Source organism: Phyllobates terribilis, unplaced genomic scaffold (genome assembly GCF_046119375.1).
Source record: "Phyllobates terribilis strain yellow unplaced genomic scaffold, ASM4611937v1 Scaffold_673__1_contigs__length_839561, whole genome shotgun sequence".
In the NCBI taxonomy this organism is placed as follows: Eukaryota; Metazoa; Chordata; class Amphibia; order Anura; family Dendrobatidae; genus Phyllobates; species Phyllobates terribilis.
This window is the reverse complement of record NW_027363433.1, coordinates 62,828-85,223: the sequence shown is the minus strand read 5'-3', so window position 1 is coordinate 85,223 and position 22,396 is coordinate 62,828. Positions and strand designations below refer to the sequence as shown.

General features: G+C 42.6%; 1 protein-coding gene and 1 pseudogene across 1 annotated transcript in view; one reads left to right on the top strand and one right to left on the bottom strand.

Moving 5' to 3' along the window:
• The window catches only part of LOC141235458 (uncharacterized), a 39,157-nt gene that overhangs the window by 8,389 nt on the left and 8,372 nt on the right, over nucleotides 1-22,396 (bottom strand). The window contains exons 5-6 of the mRNA XM_073668139.1: nucleotides 22,206-22,287; nucleotides 8,945-10,463 (exon numbers count right to left, since the gene is read on the bottom strand). Of these exons, the coding sequence (XP_073524240.1) occupies nucleotides 8,945-10,463; nucleotides 22,206-22,287 (1,601 nt within the window). The remainder of the gene's footprint in view (nucleotides 1-8,944; nucleotides 10,464-22,205; nucleotides 22,288-22,396) is intronic.
• On the top strand, nucleotides 528-20,089 carry LOC141235457 (uncharacterized; annotated as a pseudogene).

Here is a 22,396-nt window from a genome sequence, read left to right as displayed (position 1 = left end):
TAACCCCTCCAATGTTTCCACACATTTCCTAAGAGAACACAATGGGGACTGAAAGAACTTTCAGTTTTGTGGCATTGAAAGGGTAAATAGTTCAGGTGTCGGGGAGATGGCAGAGGAGCATTGCTGAACCGTGAAGCTTCCTGGACACTGAGGGTAAATCCATCGTACCGGAGGGTATAAAGAGAATATGTGGACGGTTATCACTACTATCTACATTACTGTGCTGGAGCTAGGAGATGAATAATGGCGTTGTGTGAGGACTTCTCTGGGCTTCTGTCCTTCATCCTGCAGTCGTCTGAATTGATCTAATGTGGACGGGAACCAGCTAAGCCGCATTCTGCCCACAGCTGTTACCTCACTGTTCACACCACACAGAGACCCCAAAAGAGTCTCTGTGCTGAAGGGGTTAATGCCCCCTGTGCCCAGTAATGGGGGGGATCTCCACATACCTCCACCTGCAGAGCCGCCACCACATATATGGCTGCTCTGTGCGCACAGGAGCTGTGATGAGGTCACAGAAGGGGAGGAGTCAGGGGTCACATGATCAGGGGCCTCAGTGGATGCACAGTGTGAACTGTGCGGCTCCTGTACAGTGATATCCGGAGTGAAGACGCTACATGGAGACGTCTCCGCAGTCAGTGACATTTCCGGCATTATGTATGTTTTTTGCCTATCCTTCTCTGAAATTTGACTACCCAATTCCTTCTCCCAACCCCAGTAAAGGGTAGAGGGTCATTGCTGGTGTCCATTTGTGTTGCTTTGTGTATGCAAGATAGAAGTTTAGTACAAGGACCTACTTGCGTGATTAAGGGTTCAAACGGAGTGAGTTCATCTTTTATACTAGTAACATGTGAGAATTTATAAATGACCTGAGCTGGAAATAAGCCTGGCAGGATAGACTCCTAATTAGAAAGGAGCCACGAAGTTCTATAAAGGAAGGAAAAGAGCCTGACCCCATGAGAACGTGTTTCAATCTAACCCCATCAGATCAATCCCAGATTAGAAATGAGTTCGTACCTGAAGCAGAGGGAAAATCTGGGTTGCCAAACAAGGGCGTTAATGGACCCAGCCTACGTGATATAGATGATGAGATTAAGACTTGATCCCATGTTTTCAAAAAGTGTTGAATGGGTATTGGTAATTGTTTAGTTTGTACATGTATTTAGTCAATCCAAGGTAGAGATGTGAGTATCAACGGATAGACGTCCCCTTCCAGTTTCACCCATTGCTTATGTTCCACAGACGTGAACAAGTCCACTGCTCTCATAAGAATCAAAGATTGATGGTATTTTTTTAGATCAGGCATACTAGTACCCCACTTTATTTTTGGAACATCACAATATTTTAAAACATATCCTAGACCTTGACGTTCCCCATACTACCTAAGAGCATTGTCGAGATGGGAGTAAAAGGTCTGAGGAACGCAGAAAGGAACGGTCTGGAATATATAAAGAAGTTTTGGCAAAATGTCCATTTTATCACATAAATACAACCAAACCAGGACAAGAGTTTGAATTTATAATTCATTAAATTTTGAAGAGTTTGTTCAAGGACAGTGATATAATTTAAACTATACAGATCATCCATGTTCCCTGGAATTTGTGTACCGAGGTACTTAGCTGTGTCTTTTTGCCACTTAGAGGGAAAGTTAAAAATTAGCTGTTGTCTTATGTTATTGCTTCTGATTTAGAGCAGTTGACTTTAAAATCGCTTACTTGGCCAAATTCTTCGAATTCCTTTAGTATAGAAGGAAATGAAATAATGGGTTTGAAAATAGAGCAACAAGTCATCTGCGTATAGAGCTAGTTTATAGTGATGTGAGTCTATAGTAACTCCACTAATATCTGGATTTTTTTGTAATACTACCAAGAAATGTTCCATCACCAATGTGTATAGGAGAGGTGATAAGGGACACTCTTGCTTTGTCTCATTTTTAATAGAAAATGTGTCATATAGAAGGCGTTTACCCTATAGCTTTAGGGTCAGTGTAGAAGGATAGAATTTTAGATAACAAGAAAGAGCCTAACCCAATGTGCTCTTCAAGGAAATCCAGTGTATTCTGTCAAACACTTTTTCAGCGTCCACAGAAACAAGGCACATTGGGATCCCGTTTTTTTTTTGCACGTGAAACTAACAACGTTTTATTTGTATTATCACGCACTTCTCTACCCTTAACGAAGCCAACCTGATCGCTGCTAACAATTGAGAGTAGGTAGTGGGGGGTGGTATACTTACCTCACCGAAAACCCCTGATACCTTCCAGGACCTTGGGTTGCTATGGCAGCTGGAGGTCACATGACCAGCTCTGCCATATATGGTGTCCTGCCAGGGTCAGCCTGCAGCTGAAGCCTGGCAGGACACACTAACTGTGTGAAGATCTCATGTAATGTAATACATGTCTATTACATTACATGAGATCAACGATCAGAAAAATAAAAATTAATGTCCCATACAGGGACTAAGTAAAAATGTAAATTAAAATAAATAAATAAAATATTAAACCGAAAAATCCGTATATTTATGCAAAAATAAAAAAAGTACACATATTTGGTATCGCCGCGTCCGAAACAACCCGAGCTATAAAACTGTCACACTAATTAACTCCTTCTGTGCACACCATAATAAAAATAAATAAACGGAGCAAAAAACTATGCTTTTTCCTCATATCGCCAAACAAAAAGTGGAAAAAAATGCGATCAAAAAGCAAAATGGAAATAAAAATGGTACCGCTGAAAACGTCATCTTGTTCCGCAAAAAAAAAGCTGCCATACAGCTCCATCAGCCGAAAAATAAAAAAGTTATAGAGCTCAGAATAAAGCAATGCAAAAAAAAATATTTTTTCTATAAAATTGTTTTATTGTGTAAAAGCGCCAAAACATAAAAAAAATATACAGTAAGTGTAGTATCGCTGTAAACGTACTGACCCGAAGAATAATGCTGCCTGATCACTTTCACCACACGCAGAACGGCATAAAAAAAAACCTCAAAAAACAATTCCTGAATTGTTGGTTTTTGTTAATTTTACCTCCCAAAAAACGGAATAGAAAGCGATCAAAAAATGTCACGTACCCAAAAATGGTACCAATAAAAAGGTCAACTCGTCCCGCAAAAAACAAGCCGTCACATGACTCTGTCGGCCGAAACATGGAAAAATTATAGCTCTCAAAATATGGCGATGCAAAAACTAGATTTTGCAAAAAAAAAGCGTCTCTTAGTGTGTGACAGCTGTCAGTCATAAAAACCCGATATAAATCTGGTATCTCTGTAATCGCACCGACCCGAAGAATAAAGTAATCTAATCAGTTATATCACACGAGGAACGGCGTAAAAAAAATAAATAAAACCAATTCTTCACCTGCTACTGATTTGTTTATTATGTCTCCCAAAGATCGCAGTAAGGCTCTGCTCACATTTATCCTGCGCTCTGCGCTGAGCACTTACACCAGAGTTTCCATGTAAATCTCTGAAATACGTGATTCAGACGGAACCCATGACGGAAGATTCCCTGTAATGAGGCAGATATAGGCCACTGTGAATGTCGTCTGGCCTGTGATCCCACGGTGTCATTTGTTTTAGGCGTGCATAAAAGTGCGGTTGGCCAGTTTTGTGCACTTCTGAAAAAAAGGACACCGCTAAACAGAGGCCAGACGGAGTCCAGAGTAACTCTGCTGCCTCATTACAGTGAATGGATCCCGCAGGGGTTTCATCTGAATTACATCACTTGGAAATTTAGATGGAAACCCCGATGTAAGTGCTCAGCCTAGAGCGCCGGATAAATGTTACGTAAAATGTTCCCAATAAAAGCTTCAACTCAGTCCTCAAAAAAAGCTAGTCCCCACTCAGGTCCGTCATCTGTTAAAAATATAAGGGACTTCCAAGTTACTGGTAGCAGAAAGGCTCTGGAAAAGCGAAATGGCCCTTGCCCCCCAAAAGAAATTCAGAAACTTTTGTGCTCCCAAATCCAAATGCCTATTCTACAATAATTTGTTCTCCAATTGTCAAATAGCACTCCGTCCCACCCAGATCTCGCCGTATGGCTAAGCGGTACAATACAGCCACATATGGGGTATTGACACTTTTAGAAGAAATTGTGTGACACATTTCGGCACCATTTTTACCCATTGCCCTGTGTGAAAATGTAAAATCTGAGGGTAAAACATTTTTTTTGTGGTAAAAATATAATTATGCTTTTTTCACTGCCCAATGGTATAAATTTAAAAATTAAAAAATACTCACTGCTTCCCTAGATGAATTCCTTGAGAGGTGTAGTTTACAAAATGGGGTCACTTGTGGGGGTTTCTGCTGTTTCGGCATGTGACATGGTGTCTGCAACCTATCCCAGCCAACATAGCGCTCCTTTCTCTTCCGAACCCTGCCGTACACCAAAGCAGTGGTTTTCCCCCACATATGGGGTATCGGCGTACTCAGGAGAAATTGCACAACAAATTTCATGGTGCAATTTATCCTGTTACCCTTATGATAATACAAAATTAGGGAATGAAAAACATTTTTTGTGGGAAAAACGTGAAAATTTTATTTTTATGGCTCAATATTATAAACTTCTGTGAAGCACCTGGGGGTGCAAGGTGCTCATCATACATCTAGATAAGTTCCCTAAGGGGTCTAGTTTCCAAAATGGTGTCACTTGTGGGGGGTTTCCACTGTTTAGGCACATTAGGGGCCCCCCAAATGCAACATGGCGTCCGCTAATTATTCAAACAAATTTTACATTCAAAAAGTCAAATGGCGCTCCTTCCTTTCCGAACCCTGCCATGCGCCCAAACAGTGGTTTGCCTCCACATATGGGGTATCAGCGTGTTCAGGAGAAATTGCACAACAAACGTCATGGTGTAATTTATCCTATTACCCTTATGATAATGCAAAATTAAGGGATGAAAAACGTTTTTGTGGGAAAAATGTGAAAATTTTATTTTTACAGCTCAATATTATAAACTTCTGTGAAGCACCTTGGGGTTTAAGGTGCTCACCACACATCTAGATAAGTTCCCTAAGGGCTCTAGTTTCCAAAATGGTGTCACTTGTGGGGGGTTTCCACTGTTTAGGAACATCAGGGGCTCCCCAAATGCAACATGGCGTCTGCTAATTATTCAAACAAATTTTACATTCAAAAAGTCAAATGGCGCTCCTTCCCTTCCGAACCCTGCAGTGCGCCCAAACAGTGGTTTTCCCTCACATATGGGGTATTAGCACGCTCAAGAGAAATTGCACAAAAAAATGTGGGGTCCATTTTTTCCTGTTACCCCTGTGAAAATAAAAAAAATTGGGTCTAAAGTAACATTTTTGTGAAAAAAGTTAAATGTTAATTTTTTTCCTCCACATTCCAAAAATTCCTGTGAAGCACCCGAAAGGTTAATAAAGTTATTGAATATGGTTTTGAGCACCTTAAGGGGTGCAGTTTTTAGAATGGTGTCACTTTTGGGTATTTTCTGTCATAAAGACCCCTCAAAGTGACTTCAAATATGATGCGGTCCCTAAAAAAATGTTTTTGTAAATTTTGTTGGAAAAATGAGAAATCGCTGGTCAACTTTTAACCCTTATAGCTCCCTAACAAAAAAAAATTTTGGTTCCAAAATTGTGCTGATGTAAAGTAAAGTAGACATGTGGGAAATGTTATTTATTAACTATTTTGTGTGACATATCTCTCTGATTTAAGGGCATGAAAATCCAAAGTTTGAAAATTGCAAAATTTTCGCCAAATTTCTGATTTTTTCACAAATAAACGCAAGTGATATCAAAGAAATTTTACCACTATCATGAAGTACAATATGTCACGAAAAAACAATCTCAGAATCAGGGGAATCCATTGAAGCGTTCCAGAGTAATTACCTCATAAAGTGACAGTGGTCAGAATTGAAAAAATTGGCCCGGTCACGAAGGCAAAAACAGGCTCTGGTGCGAAGTGGTTAATATACTTATCAATTTTTGTTTCAAGAAAATTAGGTGGCATGTCGTGGTATTTTCCATGAATATTATGTAGTGAGCTATAACAGCAATGAAATGCGTCGGCTATGTCAGTGGGGTTATGAATTTATAACAGTGGGGCTCCTTTTGTTTTGGATACATACAGCTCTGGCAAAAATTAAGAGACCACTGCAAAATTTTCATTTTCTCTGATTTTCTCTTTATAGGTATATTATAGAGTAAAATGTACATTGTTGTTTTAGTCTATAAACTACTGACAACATGTCTCCAAAATTCAAAGCGAAAAATGTTGCATTTATTTGCAGCAAATGATAAAGTGTCAAAATACTAAAAAAGAAACAATGCTTTCAGACCTCAAATTACTCATGTTTTAAATGTGAAATCAATATTTGGTGGACTAACCATGATTTTTAATCACACCTTTCATTCGTCTTGCCATGCTTTCCACCAGTCTTTCCATGCTTTCCAATAGAAAACTGTTCAGTGGTCTCTTAATTTTTGCCGGAGCCGTATGTCCTTTGCATCCGTGGATGTAACTTCCTTGTCAATGAGTGACCACATTTATCTGTGAATTCATACGAGAACCTTCACATATGATCTTGATATTTTGTATACGTTTGACCTTCGCTCCTTTCTTTTTTTTCAATCAGATCATTTTTATTTCAAAAAAGAAAAACCAACATTTTGTTTTTCTTATACAAACTTTGTGAAAAAAAAATAAAAAGAAAGAAAAACCAGTAAACAATACAAGAACCGGTTTACAATGATATAAATCTCAATATCGCTCTATAGTACAAGGTTTTGGAATAGTAATTTTACATTTGTACATAAATATCTGAATACTTCCTGACGGCTTTTTTTCCCTATTGGGACGTCAAAAGAAAAAGAATATATCTAAGAATGGGCAATTGTGTGGACTGAGACAATTATTATTTGCTGACACCTTAGGTATAAGGATATAAATTCCTGGTTTACTGCAGGGATATGTACAAATGGTCAGATTATAGTATTTCTGAAGCAATACCTGAGGTAATTAACCATTGCTCCCATATGTGTATGGATTTCTTGAGAGTGTTCCTTTAATACAAGATCCCCTTTCCAAGCATAGAGTGTTATTTATCCTGGATCTTAGTTCTGTTATCGTTGGGGGAGAATTGTCTATCCAATGTAGTGCCAACAACTTTCTGGCTTGGAATAATATTCTTGAGCTAGCTATTGCCATATGGGAGTCTGGATCTACGCCCTCTCCCAGGAGTCCTAGGATACAGATTTTAGGTTCCAACTGAAGTTGTATCCCAAATACAGATAGTACAAGAGCGATCACCCCCTTCCAGTAGTCGCCAATATTTACACATTTCCAAGTCATATGCATCAGGTGGGTGTCCTTTTGACCACATCTAGGATATTGCTCCATATCTTCTTTAGTAGTGTAATGTAGCGGCTTGCGGCATTACTGTAATGGTCCAGGGTGTGTTTTGGCTGAACATGTACCTCCCCCTCAGGTGACTGATCACATGACTGTGATATCAGCACAGGTCCTGTGCACACAGAAGCTCTGATCACATGACTGACATCAGCACAGGTCCTGTGTGAACTGGAAGATATATAAACCATGGTAGTTTTGAAACAGGTAAAGAAAGGCGTGAGGCCTGTTCCCTGTGTGTGGGACACCGTTGGCCTGGTGAGGCCTAGGAAGAGAGGCCTCATCTGGGAAGCCGTGAAGCCACAGCGGTGGCAGAAGCCAGCTGAGAGAAGCAGCTACGACCCAGCAAAGGTAAAACACTGCTTGATGTGGACATTTATATTGTTATCTTGCTGAAGGCTGTATCTGGAGCCAAGTGGACATATCTGTCACTGGAAAGGCTATTGGACATTATATGTGTAATATGTCGACGAGCCACGGAGATGGACTCGGTTATAAGCAGTTATGATAAATAATAAACTGCTGGATTGTGAAATACCGGAAAGACGTTGCATGTGTGCTTTAGTTGACCCGGTGAAGCGAGTGCCCCTCAGCATGATGAATAGCGCTGCTTTACAGTAGGGATAGACGCAATCTGATATACAAATAAGTTATGTTGTTCCCCATATCAGAATAACCTGTGGCTGGGGGGTAAATGTCCCTGTGAAGCAAGCACTGCTCAGTATGTGGGCTTTGGTGAGAATACAGGGAGATTTGTGGAGCTGTTTTCTTGTGAGGCCTACATTAAGAGAGAAGTTGGTGCAGGACTTACTGGCTGGAGCTGTCTGGCATCATGAGGGTTAAGACTGCTTCTTTTTCCACGCTGAGGTGAGGCCGTAATAGCTCCGGAGCAGGAAGATAAGACCTTCCATAAGAAACGCTGCATACCAGACATGCTGACGGAGGTGGAGTACCTCAGATTAACCTCTGATCTCTTCTTTCTTTCCCATATCGAAAGTCATGTTTGAGGCTGTAAATTGCTTATAATTGCCCCAGGAAGACGGTGGTCTGAAGAGAGTGCTTTCAGTGTGTGCGTTCTCTTGGTGCTATGTACAGGCCTTGACCGTCCTGTTGAAATACAATACGTCTGAAGGTGGCTTTGATTGGCAGCAGGATTGTGCGATGTAACAACCTTACGGAAACACAAGTTGTGACACAAATGGAACGGCGCCAGAACAGGAAGTGCGTATGAGTGTTTTTATTTTAACAAGGCTAAACATGAGGAATGAGAAGGAGTTGTCCAAGTAGTGGACAACCCCTTTATGACGATACAATTTTTGGTTAAAAATGAAAAAGGCTTCTCCCCTGTGTGACTTCTCTGAAGTTTGTTAAGAGTTGATTTCCATGTAAAACATTTCCCACATTAAGAACATGAAAATGGCTTCTCGTCTGTGTGAGTTCTCTGGTGCTTAACCAAATCTGATTTCCGGCTAAAACATTTCCCTCATTCTGAACAGCAAAAAGGCTTTTCCCCTGAGTGAGTTCTGTTGTGCTTAACCAAACCTGATTTCCGGCTAAAACATTTCCCACATTCTGAACAGGAAAAAAGGCTTCTCCCCTGTGTGAATTCTCTTGTGCGTAACAAAACCTGATTTCTGGCTAAAACATTTTCCACATTCTGAACAGGAAAAAGGCTTCTCCCCTGTGTGAGTTCTCTGGTGCTTAACCAAATCTGATTTATCTTTAAAACATTTCCCACATTCTGAACAGCAAAAAGGCTTCTCCCCTGTGTGATTTCTCTGGTGATTAACCAAATTTGATTTCTGGTTAAAACATTTCCCACATTCTGTACAGGAAAAAGGCTTCTCCCCTGTGTGAATTCTTTTGTGTGTAACAAAACCTGATTTCCAGCTAAAATAATTTCCACATTCTGAACAGAAAAAAGGCTTCTCCCCTGTGTGAGTTCTCTGGTGGTCAACAAATTCTGTTTTCCGGCTAAAACATTTTCCACATTCTGAACAGGAAAAAGGCTTCTCCCCTGTGTCAATTCTCTGATGTTTAACCAAATCTGATTTCCAGCTACAACATTTTCCACATTCTGAACATGAAAAAGGCTTCTCACCTGTGTGAGTTCTCTTGTGCTTAACCAAACACGATTTCAGGCTAAAACATTTTCCACATTCTGAACAGGAAAAAGGCTGCTTCCCTGTGTGAGTTCTCTTGTGCTTAACCAAAACTGATTTCCGGCTAAAACACTTTTTACATTCTGAACAGGAAAAAGGCTTCTCCGCTGTGTGAGTTCTCTGGTGATTAACCAAATCTGATTTCTGGTTAAAACATTTCCCACATTCTGAACAGCAAAAAGGCTTCTCCCCTGTGTGAGTTCTCTGGTGATTAACCAAATCTGATTTCTGGTTAAAACATTTCTCACATTCTGAACAGGAAAAAGGCTTCTCCCCTGTGTGAGTTCTCTTGTGCTTAACCAAACACGATTTCCGGCTAAAACATTTTCCACATTCTGAACAAGAAAAAGGCTTCTCCGCTGTGTGAGTTCTCTGGTGATTAACCAAATCTGATTTCTGGATAAAACATTTCCCACATTCTGAACAGCAAAAAGGCTTCTCCCCTGTGTGAGTTCTCTGGTGATTAACCAAACTTGATTTCTGGTTAAAACTTTTCTCACATTCTGAACAGGAAAAAGGCTTCTCTCCTGTGTGAGTTCTCTTGTGCTTAACCAAACACGATTTCCGGCTAAAACATTTTCCACATTCTGAACAAGAAAAAGGCTTCTCCGCTTTGTGCGTTATCTGATGTCTGATTAAACTTAATTTCTCTGTAAAACATTTTCCACTTTCTGAACATGAAAATCGTTTCTTTGTTTTAGGAGCAATTTCTTTTTTAATGCTTATTTTGTGACTTTGATTTTCCTTAGTAGTCGGTAATGAATCAGAAGACAGGACCTGTTTCAAATGATCAGATGACAGATCTTTGCTGTGAAGGGATGATGGTAGATCTGGGTTAATGGCATTCACTTCAATTGTATCTTGTGTGATCTCAAGATCATCTGATTTAAAAATTGAAGATGTCAGCTGTCCCTCTGATCTCCTGGTACAGTCATCTGCCAAGAATAAAACCAATTATTATTTATGAATAACATATCCTTAAAATTTATATTGTTGAATATTTCTGCTTAAACTCTACGTAAAAATGTACTTTATGTAAAAGTATCATTATCTACCAAGAAAACATATCACAGAAAAAAATCAGCCTTACCAACACCAAATCAGATAACAAATGCATTAGCATTTTACTGTTAGTTGGGTGTACTGGGGTGTCTGTCCATGTGGGGTGCACTTATATAGTGCTGGGCAGCCTTCCTACCCAGTATGGACATCATCAGTATCCTAAGCCAGACACTGTGTATCAAACCTACCTGTGTGACTGGCGTCCTATGCAAGCTTCATCTGTGTGCATCTTTAATACTAGGCAACCACACCCTCCATGAATTGGTACGATTATTGGTGTTAGTAAGGCTGTATCTTTTTCTGTGATTTTTTTTAATTTTGCCCTATGTTAGCCGTCATTATTCACCAAGATAATAACAGTTCACAGTCTAATAGAAAACCTCATAGGATGAACCAGTGGATCGTAGTGTTCAACTGTTTGTTAATTCTGCCTCACAAATATGGAATAAAAAGCCACCAAACAATGTTATGTAGGTGAAATAATACCAATAAAAACTTCTACTCATCTCACAAAAAACAAGTCCCCACTCATGTCCATCATCTGTCAATGGAAAACCAGAGGTTTCCACATTATTAGTGGCTCAAAGGCTTTTGAAAAGCAACATGGCTTCCATAAACCAATCCAGCAATATCCACGCTCCCAAAGTCAAATCTCCCCCTCGCTTCTGAGCCTTGCAGGGTGCCCAAAACACATTTAGCATCCATGTATTTGACATTACTATAGTGAGAAGGACCCACTTAATTTACGGTGTGTGTCTCCTGGAGCACAATCTGGGCACTATGTGTTGGGTAATGAAATTATATATTTGTAATTTTCACTCTCCAACATCCACTGCGTGTTAATTTCCGGAAAGTGCCTGTGAAGTCAAAATAGTCACTACTCCTATAGATTACTTCACTGAGGGTTATAATTTCCAAAATAGTGTCACTTTATGGGGATTTCTATTGCTCTGGTTTTCTGCATTTTGGTCACATGGTGGGTCCCATCTCCTCTGGGATCTGCTCCTGCGACGTCTGCTTCTCTCACCAGGAGCCGCCTTATTCATTCTGCAGGCGGCGCTGGTAATGGAAGAGACGTTAGAACCAGAAGCTCTGTCCAGCTACTAAGATTAGTTTGCCTGGGACCAGTATTACCATCCAGTCTGGCAGTATGGGTGTGCGTGCTGTCCAGCTGGAGTAATCTGCTCCCTGCTTCAGCCAACTGGAAAGCACCGCACCCTACTAAAGCTGGAAGCATATTGCCGGAAGCTGCCAGATACAGCTTTGTTCTCCTCTGGTTCAGTCCTCTGTGCTCAGCTCCTTTACATCAACCTTGTAACATAATAATTTGACACTCACTTGGTCAACTGTGAAGGGTCATTGCTGCCCTCCCTCAACAGCTTGGTGCCGTGACTCAGATCCCTAACCAGGGACACCCCACCACCTCTGGACGTCCACAAAGAGAGACTTGCTTTCGGCCTCCCCCACTCGAATTGGGACTGATCATCCCCCACAAAAGCCACGGTAAGTGCACGAGTTCTTTACTAGTGATACTGACCGTTTGGCGTGGTTTCCACATGGTGCGTGGTTGTTTGCAGTATCTCCGGATGTCTTGGCTGGATATAGTCAAAGGTGAGACTATAGGGGTGTAATCCCATTAGGGGTCTGATATTTAACTTTTAAAGCAATACCACCTCGGACTGACAAGTGAATATTGTATGAATCTTCCTTAACTTCTGACAAAGATTCTTAGGAGACTGAACATTATTAGTATAAGTCGTGGCAGGTGATCAAAGATTGGGTAGGACACGCACACAGATATAAGTATATCGAGTGTCCGGAGGGCTGGAGACGCGAGCTCTCCTCCTTTCACCTAGTACCGTACGTGACTTCCCCGAAGGGAGGGGCGAGTCAGTGGAACAGTTGAGGCTGACCGGACTCATACTGGGCACAAATCAAGGATCTTTGTCAGTCGAAAGGCAGCAGTGCAGTGATTAATCAATGTTTCCGTGGAGCAGAAAGAAAGTGTCTCCCCCTCAGGAGGGAGAGGATGTGATGACTATCATGGTCGGTCGAGAGGGGAAAAGATAATTTAAGAATGCACCAAAAGTGTTTAAGTTGTTAAACTTTCCCGTGGAGGGGAGACTTCAGCCTACATTGTGGGACGAAGGAATCCGGCAGAAAAGGGGAAGACTAGTTGACTGTGGATTGTTGGAAGATGCTGAAAAGTTTAGGAAAGTTGCACATGAGATTTTTGGTGATGGATATGTTGAAATCGAGGAGGAGATGAAGCCTGGTTATTTCAATTATCTTTATGTCAAGAAAGGAAAATTATCGAGCACTGTAACAAAGACTGGCTGTTTTGTGCTACAAAATGAAGCTGATGGGGAAAAGGTAGAGGAGGAAGTAGATTCCCCTTCCCAACTTATGTGTCCACAAACTGAATCTGAAGCCCCTAAAGAAGCATCCCCTACTCCCACAAATGTAGCTGTACCCCAGCCCCTGAATCCAGAAACTGAGCAATTTATACCTAAGGAGATTAAATACCTTGCACTTCCCACTGGTGGCCAGCCACCACCATATAACCCAGATGGCTGGCTTTGTAATGTGTGTTGGGTCACCAATCCGGGATGGCGCGAGACGTGTTATAATTGTGGAACCTGCAGACCCAGTGTTGTAGCACCAACCTTCCCATTACTTAACGCTGACGGCGGGTATTATAAACCATTGCCCCCACCTGGACACGAGTACCAGGAGGTGGCGTCTGTTTTACTGAATGGTCCTTCGGAATTTTCCACTATACTGAGAATAGGCATGGGGAGTATACCACAACAGCAAGTTGGGATCATTGTAAATGCAGCATATGCAATACTACAGCATGGGGGTGGGGGGGGGGGCTAGCTGCAGAAATATGTCATATTGGGGGACCTACAATACAAACTGCATCCAACGATTACATCCATGACCACGGTCCGTTAAGAGAAGGAGAAGTGATGGCTACAAGAGCGGGACAGCCATCATGTCAGTATGTTATACATGAGGTGGGACCAAAATATGATCCCCTGGATGTACCCAGGTCACAACACCTGCTTACAGAAACAATTCAAAACACCATAGCATACGCATCACAGCTTCATGCGGTCCCAACCCTAGCCCTGCCATTTATTTCCACCGGTATTTTTGGATATCCAAAACAAGACGCGGCCAAAATAATAGTCGGGGCTATAAAGCAATACATCGCCACGCATCCAACTAAATTGAGAGAGATAAGACTCTTGGCCATCGACAGGGATCTCGTTGATTATGCCGCTCAACTAATCAAACCCCTATATCTGGTCTCCCCCAGTGTTCCCCTACCTTCAAGATCTCCCAACAATCAGTACTCATGCTGATTTCCCTCCACCTCCTCTCACAAAGATGGAGGAAATGGAGGAAGCGGACCACAATACCAGCCCACCCAAATATACCCCGTTTACCCCAGTACAGACGGATACTCTGTGTAACCGTCTCTCGTATCCCGAACATTCCTCCATGGCTTTTTACAGGGGCATGGCCGCAAATAGAGAGATATATTCAACAACAAGGCAAGATCTTTTACACCTGCTCCGTGTAAAAGCCGGTGAAGGATATTATCCTATGGTAGAGGCTGCTGTCCCATATAATAGAGCATTAGACGCCAATACGTATGAGAGTGGGGTTGACTTCTGTCAAGCCCTTAAAATATGGGCTCAGGATAAGTTGGCTGATCAATCCACTACCCTCACAGATGGGAGAGTCGGCTGAGAAGTTTTATGGGCGCCTTATGCAGGTTCTCCTTACATACTAAAACTCATTGCCAGCTGTTAGTATCCGCCCTTATCCAGGGGTTACGGACTGAAATCAAGGACGCGATATTGGCTGTATGACCAGATGTTGAGTCAGCCACCCCAGGAGATGCCCTAAAGGTAGCAAAAAGCTTCCAGAAAAGTGTCACCCGGACCGCTTCTGCGGTTAAGCCTAAATCCAAACCCGCTGCAGTGGCAGTTGCAGCACCAGCAACACAGTATCCTCCCTTACAGCTCCACTATTACCCCATGGCGGTACCTGATCAGTGAGTAATGTATCCCGGGAAAAGGCCAGTAGTGAATTCCCGTCTTCAATGTTGGAGGTGTGGCCGGACGGGACATTTCCAAAGGGACTGTCACACCCCTGCTAGCCATGCACCGCCCAAGCCCCCCGATCTAGAAATAGGACGCCCGGCCCACGAGACTCACGAGAAAATGTCCCCCAAAGACCATCCATTCTGAAATGGAGGCCAACCAGAGTCTGCCATCGTGATGGCCGTAACCACCCCTGGGCTCTGTTCATCTGTAGTTCTCCCAGTAGGAGGGAATCCGGTGAAGTTCATGGTAGACCCTGGGGCGGCCAACTCCATTTTAAAATCCACTGAACTGCCCCAAGGTCTCCCAGTCCAATTTTCTAACGACAATCTAATATTGATCGGTGTAGATGGCAGACCTAACAAACACACTCTCACTAAACCTATTCCGAATGGCCCATTTCCGGAAGTAATGGCACAATTTGTCATATCCCCGACCTGCCGGGTAAATCTTTTAGGAGCAGACCTCTTGTCTAAATTCCGATCCCGAATTCAATACCAGGACAATGGTCATATGATCCTTACTTTAAAGGATCCAAACTCTGATGCACACATAGAGGAGGTCTGCACCTTACAGGCGCTACCCACGGTTATGATTAACATATCAGATACGATTAAAAAATCTCCCAAAAAATCCCAGGTTAGCTCCATACACAGAGGAAATCCCTTCTCATCTGTGGTCACAAGGCCCAGACGACATTGGGAGATTGCCGGTAGAACCAATACAGGTGTACCTCAAGCCCGGAGCGCCCTTTCCCAAGGTTCACCAGTACCCGCTCACACATGCACAAGAACAAAGTCTACACCAGCAAATTCACACCTTGTTAGAGAAAGGGGCACTAATCCCCTGCATCTCCCCGTGCAATACGCCGTTGTTCCCCGTAAGGAAAAAATCCCAACTGGGGCAGCTGCCCGCTTATCGATTGGTGCAGGATTTGAGGGCAGTAAATGCAGCGACAGTCTTGGAAACTCCTGTGGTGCCTAACCCACATACACTTCTCTCACAAACACCATCTACTGCAGCCTGGTTTACAGTAATTGATTTAGCAAACGCCTTTTTCAGCATTCCACTACATAAAGACTGTCAGTTTCTGTTTGCATTTACATATCAGGGCAAGCAATTGACTTGGAAGGTGATGCTGCAGGGAGCGCAGAATAGCCCTAATCAGTTTGCAAAGAACATGTCTAGCTGTCTGCTGCTGTGGCAGCTGGACAACTCTGAGGTAGTACTATTACAATACGTTGATGATCTTCTTTTGTGTGCCCCCCCATGGAGCAAGTGTCCATCAGGACCAGTGTTAGCCTCCTCAAGCATCTAGCAAAACTGAATTGTCGAGTCTCAGCCTCGAAACTTCAGTTTTGACTCGGTCAAGTGGTTTTCTTAGGCCACTGCCTTAGTCAGGGTGCCAGACATCTCACAGAAGAAAGAAAGATGGCCATCTACCTACTACCATTCCCAAAAGATCCCATAGAGCTGCAACGGTTCCTCAGACTATGTACATATTGCAGACAATGGATCCCAGGCGCCTCACGTCTGATGCAACCCCTATTAAAAGAAGACACTCTGGCTGGTGTAAACAACAAGGACCACCAAGAACTGCTGCAACAAGCCTTTGAGCAACTAAAATCAAGGATAATGACAGCCCCTGCCCTTGGAAACCCGGATTATGCTCAACCTTTCCATTTGTATGTCTCCGAGACAGGAGGGCATGCAGCCGGGGTACTCACGCAGAGACACTGTACAAAGCAGCGCCCGGTCGGTTATTACTCAGCGCGTCTGGACCCGGTAGCCAGGGCCTCCCCCAGCTGTCTACAAGCGGTTCACGCCACACAGCAGTTACTTGAAAAAACGGCAGACATCATCCTTGGACATGAGACTCACATTTATGCTCCACACGATATTGCGGCTGTTTTGGCTTTACAGCAACCTAAACATCTGTCCACACAGACACCTGCGGCTGCAGTGTACGTTGATTTTGCCAGAAAATGTGAAATTACACCGGTGCACCACCATCAACCCGGCCACCCTGCTACCAGCACCTAAAGGAGAGGGGAAAGAGGTTCCACCACATGATTGTCTGGAACAAATTACTGCGGAGTCAACTCCACTTGTTTTATTGGGGGAAGTACCCTTGGATGACCCAGAACTTACTTATATACGGATGGATCCAGATATGCTGACACTTCTGGCAGGTTTCATACTGGATATGCTGTCACAACTGAAGATACATTGGTAGAGGCAAAAGCCTTACCTCCCAGTAACGTCAGCACATGAAGCAGAGCTCAAAGCTCAGATTGCTGCTTGTCAACAGGCTGAAAGAAAACGTGTGAATGTATTTACAGACTCGAGATACCCTTCGGGATTGCACATGACTTTGGGGAGATCTGGGCAAGGAGAGGCTTTGTCACGACTGCAGGTTCTCCTGTGAAAAATGCTGAAAGCGTCAGACAATTGATGGAAGCGGTACAACTACCAAGACAGTTGGCTGTTGTAAAGGTAAAAGCTCATACCCGACCAGATGCCCCTGAAGTAAGAGGTAATGCACTTGCTGATCTCCATGCTAAGCAAGCAGCTCTTCTTCCAATATCCATGTCCATGGCTGTTACGCGGCAGCAGACCAAACAGCTAAATTCCGTGCCAACCCAGGATCAACCTGCAGAAAATCATCAACCGGTCCCTCCAATCACAAAGCTACACTGCACATAGCAAAAAGTCTCTAAAGAAGAACGCCAGTCATGGAAGGAGGCGGGTGCTAAATTGATAGATGGGCTATGGAAAAAGGGACAACTGTATTGTTTGCCTCGACTCCTATATCAGGCCGTTGCAGCCTGGGCCCATGGACCGGTGCATCGAGGGAAGAATCAAGCTTTGCTACTGGTACAGAAACTCTATTGGGCCCCAGGAATTTCCACCGTGTTGAGCGCACAAAACAAAGGTTGCACAATATGCCAAACCTGCAACCCAGGCAGATTACAGAATGTACCGACAAAACACCTTGCTAAACCAGAGTATCCGTTCCAACGATTGCAAGTTGATCATATCACTCTCCCTAAAGCAGGACGATATGAATACTGCTTAGTGGATATGTTTTCCAGCTGGCCAGAAGCATTCGCCGTTCCAAACATGACTGCCAAGACTACCGCCAAGAAGGTGGTCTCTGAAGTTGTTTGCCGGTATGGAGTCCCAGAAGTTATCGAAAGTGATCAGGGACCAGCCTTTTCCTCATGCGTATATCAAGAAATACTTACCATGATCGGATCAACAGTGGCGCTGCATACTCCTTACCAACCACAGTCAAGCGGCAAGGTGGAGAGATTGAATGGCACACTGAAAAGGCAATTGACCAAAATGATGCAGGAGACTACGGCCCAGTGGCCTGAGCTCCTTCCCATTGCACTATATCACATACGCACCACCCCCATAGGGAAACATAAACTGTCACCCTATGAGATACTATTTGGGTCACAACCAGCTATAGCTAGATTTACCCCACAACAATTATCAGAAGAAACAGATCATGTTGTGCAATATGTGATTCAGCTTGCCAAAGTCTTAACTAACACCCATGCGTTAGTATCATCTTCTATTCCAGATCCAGCTGATGCAGAAGGTTGTCATACCCTCAAGCCTGGATATTATGTGTATGTGAAGAAGCATGTTCGGAAACACGGACTAGAACCATTGTATGACGGACCATACCAAGTGCTCCTGACAACCCCAACAGCAGTAAAACTTGAAGAGAAGTCAACATGGATCCATGCTTCACACCAAACGTCAACCATCTTGAGATGTTTTGTGATAATTTGTATGGTTGGACTAGGCAATACCTGGAATAGCCTACAACAGAGTACTGACCCTTTTAATAACAAGTTCATTACTCACCACCAAATTTTGGTACAAGAATTGAGTCAATTAGAGAACAACCCGCTCAGTGACTGTTGGATATGTACTTACTCACCAGTTTCAGCTGCTAGTATGCCTTTTCTGGCGGTCCCAGTTACTCTGGAAGAAATACTAAACTGGCCCAATTGTAGCGACGCCCTTGCTAATAACGCTACTAAGTTTAGTAGATTATGGAACACAACTGTAGGTATAACAGTAGTTGGGTGGGTGGATCTTCCCTGGTGGCAAGGAAATCTTACTGCCACCAGTAAATACCTACAATTTCTTGCCCTTAAAGGAAACAAATCGGTGCCCAGAAACAAGTCCTCCTTGACTAATTTAGGCTTCATACCAACTGAAGGTCTACAAATCAGTTTTAATGCTACTCCTAGTACGGCAGATGCTTTTAAACCATCATTGTTGGAAAGATACATTCATAATCACTCATGGGTACATGCAAATCTGTTTATAAAAGGTACCAATGAGACATGTTATAAAATATCTGGTAACATCCCTTGCAATGAATCTTCTGAATATAAGCCTAGTGATCCAACATGTGGCAATCCGGATATTGGATATTGTAGCCCCCTGTGACAAATGCCTTCATGGTATATGTTATCAAATAACACCGTTTTTATCGATTTGGTACATAAATTAGTATTACAGCACTCAGCTTTATGGGATCTGCCATCAGCCACATATTGGATATGTGGGAATAATGCGTATAAATGGATACCAGTCGGAGTAGGGGGGACTTGTACGTTGGCCCGACTAACACCAGCCACTTATCTTATTCCCCACAGTAAAGTAGATATGAGAACCATCCCTCTTCATACCATCTATAAACATGCCAAGAACAACACCCCACGCCCATCAGGAAGACCTCATTTAGTACAAATGAGTATACCCAATAAGATAGCCAGTACTGTCTTCCTCTACCCTATTGTAACACAAATGTGGGACAAATCAGTGGAAGTCACTGACTACTTAGATGACCAGATTTGGAGTGTGTTGGAAGTAATTAATACTACTGTTGCGGTGCAGAATCAACTTACTATAGTAGCTAATCAACATACTTTAGTGCTGGACTATTTGACAGCAGCTCAAGGAGGGATGTGTCAGGTTATAGGCCCAGTCTGTTGTCACTATATTGACCCCGACTCTACCATACGGTTAAAGACTAAAATGGAAGACATTAGGAAACTCAGGGAAGTATATGACAAACATAACAAATTGACCAAAGACAGTTGGTGGTCTGATACGTTCTCCTTTTTAAATCCTGCTAATTGGATTAAAGGGATTGGTGGATGGATTGCTGGAATATTACAAGGAGTGTTGCATATTGCTGCTTGCATCTTGCCAGTCATCAGAGAGCAAGGAGAACGCTGTAAACCAACATCCAGTGCTACTATACACGGACCTCCCAGATGTAACCAGCATTGAGGACCTGGAAGGCAAGGGAATGATGACCGTCACCCGCTTGCCTCGATCAACCTCACGTCTGAAGATCAGAGCTTTATGATTATATCAACGGACAAGGGGGTGACGGACATGCCGCGACGGCCTCAATTGGTAACAAGGGCACTAATTGAGTGAAGACCAATGTCCCTCAGGCTCAAAACATGACCCTCTATTGTTGATAATAACATAATTTTTAGGGGGGAAATGTAAAGGACATATCGATATTCATGCTATAGTTACTTCATTTTGTGCTTGCTTCTAAAATCATGTTATTATTACACCTTGCATAGCATACATTCATTCATTCTTTTCTCCTGCTTCACATGCAATTTTCTCACAAGAACCTTTTCTCTCAAGAACATTCTATGAAATACACTGCTCCTGTTATCTAACTAGTCTGAGCCGGGATGTATAACCTTGTAACTTTCCATCATGTGCCGAACTAACGATAATATGAACATATGTGTGTTTCCGTAATAATCGTACTAACATTGGTTTAAGCCTGTAGTATGGCTGTAGGTGATTGGCTATTGATATACTCAAAACAATATATAATGCTAAGTAAAATAAATGGGATTAGAGATTCTCCAAATCCTACCATACAGAGCTCTGTCTTCGTCTGGTTTCCTGATTGCAATCAACCTTGTAACATAATAATTTGACACTCACTTTGTCAACCGTGAAGGGTCATTGCTGCCCTCCCTCAACAGTGACCTCGGCCAGTTTACTGACTACTTTTGTGTGATTTTGTATTTTCTCTGACCTTCATGTTCTGACCCGGCTATCTGACTATTCTTCTTGCAATCTCACACCACAGAACATTAGGTAACACTGTGGCCCAAGCTTAGCGGGTCTCTGTCTAAGTCCATAGCCATGTAGAGGGGTTAAAGGATGATGAGCAAGGCAAACCCTGGGATCTGGAAAATGGAGTAGATAGCGCTAAGCCTGTTTGTGGTAGCCATCTTTTGAGCTGCCAGGTGACAACGAACAGTGTCCATAATACATTGTGTTTGCACATCATCCCAGCAAGATCTGCATTCAAATAGCTAAATGGCGCTCCTCCCCTTCTTAACCTGCCATGTGCCCAGACAGTAGTGTACAACTGTATATAGGGTATTGTCAGATTCAAGAGAAGTTGAAATATTATTTGTAAGGTCCATTTGTTTCCTATTATCCTTTGTGAAGAATTCCAAAGTTATCACCACATAAAGTGACACACGTCAGATTTGAAAATGGGCCCTGATAGGAACACAAAGCTGGCTGCAGGAAGAGGTTAAATCAGAGTATTTTGGGCACTAACTACTATAGTAAAAACTGTGAGTATAGACAATAACACATCTACTGAAATGATCAAACTCAACAGTCTCCATCAGTAAGTAGTGAGTAACTAGTGGTGAAACCTCTCTGTGGTAATTGGAGTATGGGGCTCGGTGGCTCTTGGCATCTAAACTATCGTAAGGGACAATATTTTCTGTCAGATGAGTTTCAAGAAGAAATATTAGACGTTCAAAGAGAACTTTTTATAGTAGTGCATAGATGAGGCATCTTAAATTTAGCTTAGAGATATATCGTGGCACAGGTGTAATGTTTTTTTTTGTTTAGTTTATAACAATCTGGTTTGAAGTTAGTCGGTTTTAAAAGAAATTGAAAAGTCAGGATAAAGGGAAACTCTGTTGTTATTGTACAGAAATTCACACTTGGCCCTCACTGCACATCTAATGTTGTAGATCATAAATGTGAAGTTTGGCCAGAAAGACTGGACCAGGTCTTGTAGGGACCATATGAGCACATTCAGCAGCACAGAAGGGAGAGAAGGTAGATTCATCTAATAAGATATCAGGGATCTAGGAAGCCAACAGCATCATTACCCTCCGCTTTCTCTTACAGTCCCATCATAATATTTTTTTTAAGTAATTTTCTGGCTTTGTGGTTTACAGATCTGGGCAGGTAACGTCTCCTAATCACAGGGAGTAGGTGGATCCTCCAGGTTGTAAGTCGTTTGAACAGTTTTGGGTGGAAGAGAATGTTGTGGTCTAGAGGCAAAATGGTGATCACACGATTGTGATACGGCTGGACTACACCACCGATAAAGCAGCCACAGCCGGTGACTGAGAAGAATCTGTGACTTCTCTGCATTTAGTGGTTACTACTCACCTGGGTAGTCATATGTGGGAATCTCCTCTTTACACCGCTCATCACCCCTTTCTGTAGTATTAATATGGGTCAGATCTTCACCCTGAAACAAATATTGTAAAAGTCACAAACAGATGAGAAGTCACATCTATAATCCACTCTAATCCTGCCATCTCCACCGTTCTCATTACACAAATAGAAAACACATAATA